The 10,236-nt window shown below is 38.4% G+C and overlaps 1 protein-coding gene across 1 annotated transcript; it reads right to left on the bottom strand.

Annotated features, from left to right (window-relative positions):
• Positions 1–974: 974 nt before the first annotated feature.
• On the bottom strand, positions 975–5,735 carry LOC143140932 (zymogen granule membrane protein 16-like). The gene is made up of 5 exons (XM_076302091.1): positions 5,631–5,735; positions 5,407–5,432; positions 5,254–5,306; positions 2,934–3,054; positions 975–2,003 (listed from the first exon to the last, which is right to left on the bottom strand). Exons 3-5 carry the CDS (start codon positions 5,303–5,305, stop codon positions 1,682–1,684), a joined length of 495 nt encoding a protein of 164 aa, XP_076158206.1. The 5' UTR covers position 5,306; positions 5,407–5,432; positions 5,631–5,735; the 3' UTR covers positions 975–1,681.
• Positions 5,736–10,236: the final 4,501 nt, after the last annotated feature.

The following is a 10,236-nucleotide window of genomic DNA, read 5'->3' as shown; positions in this document are numbered from 1 at the left end:
GTGTACATTTAGGGACGTACACCAACAAGGATTCCCGGGACACTGAAAGACCGGGGTACACAAAACTTGGTGGGCATGTACCCCCACATGGATAGAATGGAACCGTCATTTTTCGTTTTGATCTGTAGCCCCCCCGCTGGACTGGACCCCCCGAAAGGAGGGTAGGGCAGACACAGTTCTCTATGAATATCTTGAGAACTGTAGGGCCTAGGATGACCATTTGTTTCCGTATGTTTGCCTCCAGGGGTCATGTTAACCCATTTCATGTGCACACATGTGCACAAACAGATACACACACATACACACATACATTCACAGTAATCATACGTATGACACATACTCACACAGTAGACATATGTACGCTTGCATGCACAGGCACACACACAAGCATGCACACACACACACACACACACACACACACCCACACGCATAACATAAACATAACACAAACAATCAAGAATTTCTCAGAATTATGAACAGGCAAGATGGAGGTGGGGTTGTATAAAATGAATTTTACATGTGAAATCTATGAACTAATCATGTTTTGGTACTTGTTGTCTAGCAGATACCAGTGAGAATTGAGTGTGGATAATGCAATTTAGTGAGACAGTTAGAATCATATAGGCCTTTCAGCGTGATTTTTTTTTGTGGAAAAAATGTGCTGGACTGGGCGGCGGTCATATTTTGTACCACTCTGCGGTACATCTAGTTCATTAAAACTTAATTGAAGGATTTCAATGTGTGACAAACGTTATTGACGGTTCTGTTTGAATTGACGTAAAGTAGGGCCGGGTTTTGTTATTGTGACTCCTCAATAAGGGACATTTCTGACTAGCTCACAGAAGAGCATAGTTTCCGACATCAACCTCTCTCAACTAGCTCAGAAAAATTCAATACACTGTTTTGTTTTGCACCTGGAGTGTTTGTAGAGAGAGACCCAAATGGAAGTAGTACAAAAGCACAGAAAACATGAGTTTAGCATAATATAGCCCCTTTAATAAAAACAGACCAACTATAGTTTGATTGACATTAGGCTACATTTACAAATTAACACTGTGATAAAATCAAACTGACCCTTGACTGACAAAGTTGATAAAGCCGTAGGCTACAATAGAATGTCCACTTCCACTGAATGAAGAATGAGAAGTCTAACCATAATTCATTTTGATGTCAGTTTAATCATTTCACAGCTTTGCCTAGGTGCCTTGCACAGGATTATGCCAATACAAGTTAGAGTAGTAGACTAACACAGGAAACAAGAGTGCCTATTGAAAGAAATCTGGCGATTTGCTGATGATCATTGTAAAACTAATTTCACAGAAAGGTTTTTATTTCAAATTCACAGAAGAAAGAATTTCTTACGCAGAATAAGCATGGCTCCCAGAAGACAGATTCATGGACTCAGTGCACACTCATGTCCATTGGTAACAGAAAAAGCGGAGAGCAAAATCAGTGCTTACACAGAACAATTTCCCAATTTGGTATATATATTTGGATGTGAAACAGACACATTCCTGAGGACAAAGGTGTGTCAGACATTTCAAAATTCCAAAAGATGGCCAAAAGGCGTGTGGGATCCCTGAGATAAATTGAATTGATCCAAGAAGAAAGCTCCCTCAAGATAGAGCTGCTGTTAAGCAGTTAAGTCGGGCCATTCTTCTTCATTCTCTTCTGATTTTTTTTAATCAGAAGTGCCGTTCATGGCCATGGGAAGCACTGCCCAGTGCGTGGCGATAGAGGTAAGGCCACCATGGAAGCGACCGCTCAGGAATCGGAGCTCGGCCATTGGATGGACGGGGTACATGTTGAAGGTAGTTCCTGATGGCTGTCCAGCAATGATGGAGCGACCCCGGTTGGTGACGATCATGATAGACTGGATGTAGTGAGAGAACTTGCCGGAGACTTGAACTATGAACTCGCCATCGAACAGCTCAATCTCTTGGGTAGTGCCGCCCGTATAACCAGCAACCTGCGACCATGAGAACCCATAACGGAGTTGAATGCTAAAGAATAGTAAATAAAATCACAACAAATCAGTGAAACAGAGCTGATGAAATAGAAACATTTTTCTGATAGTTTGAAAGTTTCCCATAGTGAAAAGGCCCAAACAGGCAGTTATCATATCAGATTTATTATTTGTCGTTGCTCATGTCCAAGACAAACATCTATCACATTACACTTATATGTAAAGAGATGACAAAAATGACTGGAATTACATAGGCCTAAATAACAATAATTCATCATGATGTAAAATAGCACGTTTTAAATACATACTTAAAAATACTATTATTTTTGTTGTTTCAAATGTTTTCAGAAAAAAAGTAATGGCAGATTCTTCAAATTAGTTATCTTCCAGTAGATTTCATCTATTTATTCTAAATATGGGTAAGTTTCCACGCCCTCCTAGATCTCCTTTCAGGGAGATAGTTGACTGAAACATCATAATTTACTAATGTTTCCATCAGGTCCGAAAAAGACCTGCCAATCAGCAATGAGAAAGGATGATGCTATAATTGTTTAATAGAAAAATCTAAACAAATTGTGGTAAATGGTAGGAACACCTGCAAACATCAAAAATTGCAGTCAGAAGAATGCGTTTATGTACAGCAAAGGCAGGCCTACATTCATTGTTTCCTGAGTGCATGCTGTTTATTGTCATTTTTTAAAGTTTAGGCGAAGTAGGAAGTAACATTAGGAATCCCTTATCAATGAGATTGGTTAGGCTGGACCAGTGATTTAATGAAGTCCAGTGAAGTTAATGCAAAGTCTACGCCTGTCATCATTGGAAACGTATCCCAATCATGAGTCCCACTCTTTCCATGAAGTGAATAAGTCTGATTTTAACTGCCCATCTGGGACAAATAATGAATTTAAATTTGATCCTTTGGTGTTTATGATCACTCACACACAGATTCACTAGTAATTTGCCTCACCCACGGACGTGTCCATTGTTGTTCTCCCACAGTTTGACTGCAGTGATGCGGCCCTCCCCTGTAATGGTGTAAGAGGTCCCTGACCCTGACCCCACAGCTGGGGAAAATGAGAAGGTCGAAGCTGGAAAAGAGATGGAGCAAATAGAACTTGGTCACCAAAAACTTCAAGTGAATGCTTCAACATGACCTCTATTTACATTCCACTACGTATTTTGAAATATGCCCTCTATTATATATTAATCAGAATGAGGTATATCAATATATCAGGGGTAGGTGTGGTCATTTCCAGTGGTGGGACCAAGTCACTGTTTGGCAAGTCACAAGTAAGTCCCAAGTCTTAGCAGTCAAGTCCAAGTCAAGTCCCAAGTAAATACAGAGAAGGGCAAGTCGAGTCCAAGTCCAAGTCACATCAAAGCCAAGTCGAGTCCAAGTCCAAGTCCCAATCTTTTTCAAGTCCTAAACAAGTCATCAGGTACTCTTCACTTAATAATGCCATTATTAGACTATCGATCATAATTTTAGCACTTACATCTAATCCACAGTATTTTTTTTATAAATACAGATTAAAACATGTTCAATGTTTCTGTCTTGCAATCTTTTACGACATGCACATACCTGTGTAATATACACATGTGCATACCTGAGTAATCTGTACAAAACGTATAGCTACATGACACTCAGCACAGCTGCAAATATATATATATTGTTTTTCCAAATTGCGGAGCCCACTGTAAGGATGAGTAATAATTTGACTGATGGCATTTCACTGCGCTATGCCACAGATTTGCCTGCAAACAATTATTATTATTATTATTATTATTATTATTATTATTATTATATTATTATTATCGGTATTATATTATTATTAGGCTGTCTGCCAGTGGCGACTCATAGACTCAAGAAATACTACACATTTGATGCTGTTTATCTCATTTGTAAATGGTGCACTGTCACTTTAAGCCCATTTAATTGTGCCACTGTCCACACGTTCTCATAATGATCTTTTTTTACCAGCTCCATTCAGCCTATGGCTAGTCCACAAACTCAAACATTGTTTGTGCCACATGTATAGCACAATATTAACAATGATAAGCATGATATTAAGTTGGCACAAACAGCTTTCATTCCTTTGGAAAGAGAAGCATGTATGACATGACGCTTGCTTGACATTTTCTGTTTGCAATTAAAAGTGAATTAGCCTATGAGCCTGGTAGCCAGTAGCCACCTAGCTACAGTAGCTGAGTGGAATGCGTTTCAATCTACATATCATGTGCTTCATGTAAATAAATTATAGAATACTTCAAGACTCACCAGTTCCATTACACAAAGGCAAAGACAACTCTTCATATTCTTGTCCACTTTCCAAATCACAGTGAGTGCAGCTAGTATGTCATAGTGACCTGGATCTCATAGTTTATAACAGTAGGCTAGTGAGAACCGGATAAATTCGCAATCTTCTCTAATCTCGTATTTGTTGCCTTCACGATTTCCTTTTATCATCAACAATGACAAGCCAGCTGGAACCTACTCGTTTTCTCTCCCTCTCGTGCGTGCTTAGATGCGTTCTCAATTAAATGCAGTAGGCTAGCATAAGTTCAAGTTGGATCTTCATGGAGAGGTCTCGAAAAGTATCATCTTTATGTAACATGCTGTTGGTGCATTTTAACATTAAACATTCTCTAACAAGAGTGCAAATCAGTTTGCAGTAAAGCTACTATTTATTGGCTAAATGTTGGTCCTTCCTTGGTCTCTTGGTGCCCTACTCACAGTGCGTAACACGTGTGGGGGTAGCGGCAGCACTGAACTGTGCTCTGGCCACTTGTCTCCGCTATTTTTATTTTTTATTTTTTTTTAGTCGCGGAGGGAAAGCGTCTCTGGGGTGACTGGTCAACGATCAGGAAATTTAGTTTTTGATTCGAGACATGTCAAGTCATTACAAGTCAAAGAGGCAAAGTCCGAGTCAAGTCTCGAGTGAATAGTATTCAAGTCCAAGTCGAGTCGCAAGTCATGCAGAATTTTATCAAGTCAAGTCTGAAGTCATTAAAATCATGTGACTCGAGTCCACATGTCTGGTCATTTCCTCTGGCTCTGTGGCGGACATAAAACAATTTGGTCATCCTGGAGGGTAGTCTCCTCTTTTTTACAGTCAACTGTAATGCCACTTGTTTACATTTTAAATTCACATGTTAGTATTGGTTGCAAAAACCTTAGTTATATGGTAGTTATAAAATAGTACAAATATATAATAAATAAATAATAAATATACAATAACAACCGACAACTAGGAATGTGTGTGTGTGTGTATATGTCTGCTACTTACGGGCAGCCCAGACAGCAGCAAGGAGAACACTGAAGACAATTAGAGCCCTCATTCTGTAGAACAGAGGGGCAACATCAGCATTTCTGAACTACTGTAAGAGTCCTCAATGTACACTGACATGAAATGAGAAAAACAAATAGAATAGGAAATTACCTTGTTAACTTAGTGCACAGTCCAGACTGTAGAGACAAAAAAGTAAATGCAAAAAAATGCTATGTTACTTTACAACATTATACACATGCATACAGTATTTATTGCATACATTATATTATATAGAAATAATAATTTCCCAAAAAGTCACAATAATTATTTTGATAATTTTTAAGATCGCTTGCAATTAATGAGTAAAGGAAGTTGGAACAAAGCTCATACTGTACCGATGGTAAGAGAAGACAGGGGGCTAAGGGCTGCAGTTACAGTAGGTTAAGTCGGCGCATGAAAAGCTTGTGAGTGCTCCGAATGGTCATAGCAAACCAGTGAGCAGAGTTTTATAGTAGCCTATGTGTGTGGCATTCCAGAGACCGGCTTTCCGGATTTTTTTTTTTTTTTTTTTTTTATGTTGCATTTTTGGAATTCATAGTCCCTCTATGGAGGCTTTATTTCTCAGATCACAGAAACGGAACCCACTGGTTTTACTGGTTTGTAGACAAACAAGATTGAACAAGAAAGAAACATAGTGATGGAGCAGTGCCTAGTTTCCTTGTTGTTGTTTGGTGGGTATGGGCACCATACCTCAGGTCACAAAAGTAAAAGTGTGTGTGTGTGTGTGTCTCAGTCCAGTTTGCCTATTATATACTTATATATTGCCCAGACAGGTCGACACTCAGTTTCTGATCTCTGGTAAATGCACAGCTACTTTTCGTAGTCACATTTTATTATTTTTGTTTGTTTGTCTGCAATCCTCTTTAACCTGTTGAGGAGTACAGTCACAAATATTAGAATTCTAGAAGAAACCAGGAAAATAATTCACTCCTCAACAGGTTAAAGTCCCTTGCTGATAATATTATTTCACGGTGTTCTTACAGTTCACATTCCAAGCTCCCCTCAGTGTCAGGGAAACGTTGATGACTAACGTTAGTGATGGGTAACTTTCCAGATGACAGTGCTTACGTCAGCAAGCTATTTCTTATGAAGATGCCATTCCTTTGAATTCCAGCCAATACGCAGGAAGACAAAAAAAACTTCCTCAATAAATGCTATGAAATAAATGATGAAATTAAATGAATAATTTTTCAATGCATCTATCTATTGGTGGTGGTTAGTGAGGTTCCCCTTCCCTGCAGTGCAGTGTTGAGAAAAACGCTATATAAACGTAACACAGTGTTTTTGTTGTTGTGTTTCCTTCTTTTGTTGTTGATAGGAAAAGTTTTAGCATATTTGTCATTTGTGACGAGAGACCGTAAATCAGACATTAGCATTCTGATTGTTTAAAACTAAGGTTCATTTCATAGAAATGTGTCTCTTCAAGGAAAAGATTAAAGGTAACAATTCAGTTACAGTTTTAGCCTTTACCCAGTTAAGACAGTTTAAGGTTTACAGCAAGCTCCTATTCTGCAACACAAAGACAAAGATCAAAGACAGTGAAAACAACTGAAAAGACAATACAAACAGCTACAGACTGAAATACAGACAGGGATGGGCAGCATTTATGATGCATGTATTTAAAATATTAATTTCAAATACAAAATAGTATTTTGTCATTTGTATTTTATTGGGTTGAAGAAAATGGCTGATCATTTTGTATTAAACTACTTTATTTTTCAGTTTAAAAATACTGGCAAATATGTTTTGGTAAAACCAATACTTTTGGTGATGTGATGACATCATAAAAGTGCAAAACAATGAATGTAGCCTCTGACTGATGCTGACTTAGTAATTTGCCCAGACTTGTTGCGATCAGAATTTTGAGATTCAGGAAGTTGATCCAGAACAAGATGAATAACCTGTAGGTTGATCACACACACAATAAACTCCCTCTCTCACACCAACCCACTAGCTCCAACCACATGGTTACTTGCTGACCCACACTTATAAGGTTGCCTGTTTTTGGTAGAACTTTGGAACAACTGATGTGTCCTCCAAAACTGGAGCAATGATGAGCAATGATGCTGAGTAATATTCCTGAATAGTGTTGTGGTATGTTCCCTTGATATCGGGCAACCTATTTTTTCTTGAGAACTATAATAATCAGTAGGCAATTTAACATAATCATCCAATTGGAACACCATTTGACTAGTTCAGTTGTGACTTTTTGAGTACATCTCTGATACAGTATTTAGGCTATGAGATGTAACAGACAGGTCAGCATACTGTAGTTGACCTGTTGATTGTTTGCAGACTTATGGCATGTCTCTAGGCAGAGAAAAACTGCTCTCTGTCCACTTAATCAGTCAGTGTACTGATGAAGGAATAGATTAAATAGACAGATATAGAAGGTTTGCAAAGTGAATTCATGCACTCTTTAAAGAGTATTTTTAATATTTTCAAAATACAAAAATAAACCATTTGACTTTTGATACATGTTGTGGTTACTGTATTTTTTAGCCATCCCCTAAATACTGAAGCTACTAAACAAAACATTCAAGGGGGAGAGGATTTGAGAGGTATAACCTGACCTGTAGTGAGAGTGAGTCAATGATCGCAGGTGTAAAAAGTGATACATATAGTTCTAATGTGATAGGGGATCTCACTCACTTTGCTGGTGGAACAAAAAATGATGTTGCTGCAGTGCCAAGCACGGGACGTATGCGAAAGAATTATGAGATATACGTATGATTTCCTGGATGAAATCGAGATGGATGATTGATGTGGGTGTCACACATGTGACTGAGAAGCTCCACTGAGAGCAATATGGATGGGATGTGATACATACAAAAGCATTTTTGATATCAGCACAGAACAGATGGAGTCTATTTTGAAGACATTGCCAGTCTTTCTTTTTTCTCAGAGTTTGAAACATTGAGAGCTATTTCCGGTGTTTATTGTATCTGGATACAAAAACTACCTTCAACCCATTTAAAGGGTAAAGGGACTATTACTAAAGTGTGACCGTCCTATTGATTGTGTGGCTTAGTTTCATATTAGCCTACATATAGCATTTAGGATCCTGTCTGTGCAGGAAGAAATTGTAAAGGTTGCTTTCTATCACCCTCATCTTGCCATCTGGGTGAACTACACAAGTTTAAATGTGTAGGTGAAGTCCCAGTCCCAGTGCAGCTCTGACCTGCCACTAAAGTGCTTGTCCATGTAGCACATCATTCATCAACTCCTCATAGAGGATGATCATATTCAAACACAGCCTCATATTTGTGCTATGTAGAGTACAGAATAGCCTTTCATTGGTACTTGTGGTGACATAAAAAGCAGCAAGTGTTTACTCAAAACAAGTTTTACACTGAACAACAACATAACTGCATATGGATGGGAAAAACAGAACAAATACGTCCTGAAAAAAAAAAATGTGTGCGGCAATTAACAGGGTACAAGAGGTATTGCAGCAGTTGCAACCAATATTGTATGAGCTAAAACATTATATGTGCTCATGTGACTGCTCTCTTGTGAAAGAAATATCATTAAAGTACCAAATTCCGCCACTTTCGTTCATAAATTTGAAAACAAAAATGTTTTTAATACTTCAAAATAATATTTGATTGATGAGCCTTGCATTTGTCATTAAAGTGTAGATTTGAACAAAATCTGGTTTGGTTCTTACTTGGAGTTTTTACTGCGTAAAATATCCGATTTTTTAGGATTGTGTAGCAGGCTGCAAAAGCAGGCTATTCATATAGGCAAGGCTAAGCAATTTTAAGCTGGCAATTTTGCTGGTTCGATTCCCGACAAGTGGAAATGGCTGCGGTGCCCTTGCGTAAAGCACCTAACCCCTCACTGCTCCCCGAGCGCCGCTGTGGCAAGGCAGCTCACTCCTAACTGTGTGCTCTATGTGTTCACTAATTCACAGATGGGATAAATGCAGAGACCAAATTCCTTATGCAAGTATACTTGGCCTAGAAATCTGATGTACATTTACATACATTTACATAGTGTGACTGTTTGGAGTCTAAACACCAACTACTACAAGTCATACAACTCACCCCATATGTCACAATTCACAACTTCATCACTCCTGGAGACTGCATTTGACCACAATAGTAAGCCTAACCTACCTTATCAGCTCTATACAAATTGTTTGAATTCTTAAGATGTCATAAATCCAGCATGTTATAATAACTATATTAAAATAGTTAGGTGTAGCTTATTAGTTCTCTTGAAAAAGGGCCCCTGATAGCATTGCACACTGAACTGAATCTGCAACACGAAATTGCAACAGAACTTCCTTCTAACATCATGTAGCCTACATTGCCTGCCCCAGCTATAAAGCACTTTGGGTCTGTTGTTTTTAAATGAGCTGTATGAATAAAGTGACTTGACTTGAAATCATCAACTACTGACATCATGATGGTACAATATAACCCAAACGGTCAACTCCTCCTACAAAGTAGTCACTGATTGAGATCAAGGTGAATTAGGACACAGCGTGATAGATGACGTGCAGTAAAACATGCCATGGACCTCAAAGAGAGGGCTTGTTTTGGGACTTGGGTTTTGAGTCGGGATGTGTATTTGTTTGTGTAATAGGGTGTGTTGTAAGAGGGGATGTGTGTAATTGTGCATGTTTTAATGTTCCTTATCAATCTAGTTCTTTTCATTTAAAGTTGCCCATATTTTTGTCTCATTCAGCAATGTTCTTTAAACAATCCTCTACCGGCCCATTGCTTGAGTTGCCTATACACTGTAAAAAATAAAAAAAAAACGGCCTCTGCAGGTTTGTACTGTAGGTCTGAAGTAGGTTGTGAGTTTCTCTGGGAATACTGAAGGGAGGGATGAGCTACCTCTCTGGTGTGTTTTGTTTGGTCCTTGGTTAAAATATAATGTATGTTGTTTTGGAATAAACTTAAATAGACATAAACAAACACAACTTCCTGC

Source organism: Alosa pseudoharengus, unplaced genomic scaffold (assembly GCF_046254945.1).
Source record: "Alosa pseudoharengus isolate Yale_2024_CS ecotype anadromous, Long Island Sound unplaced genomic scaffold, YU_APseudo_1.1 YU_APseudo_1.1_scf_23, whole genome shotgun sequence".
In the NCBI taxonomy this organism is placed as follows: Eukaryota; Metazoa; Chordata; class Actinopteri; order Clupeiformes; family Clupeidae; genus Alosa; species Alosa pseudoharengus.
Note: the sequence above shows the minus strand (reverse complement) of the source record. Positions and strands in the feature narration are given on the sequence as shown.

Excerpts from the sequence above, each read along its gene's own strand:
- LOC143140932 (XM_076302091.1), bottom strand. The coding sequence starts at position 5,305 with ATGAGGGCTCTAATTGTCTTCAGTGTTCTCCTTGCTGCTGTCTGGGCT. Across the intron at positions 3,055-5,253 it reads TGCTGCTGTCTGGGCTGCCC|CTTCGACCTTCTCATTTTCC; the intron begins GTAAGTAGCAGA and ends TCTCTTTTCCAG. Across the intron at positions 2,004-2,933 it reads AACAATGGACACGTCCGTGG|CATTCAACTCCGTTATGGGT; the intron begins GTGAGGCAAATT and ends ACTATTCTTTAG.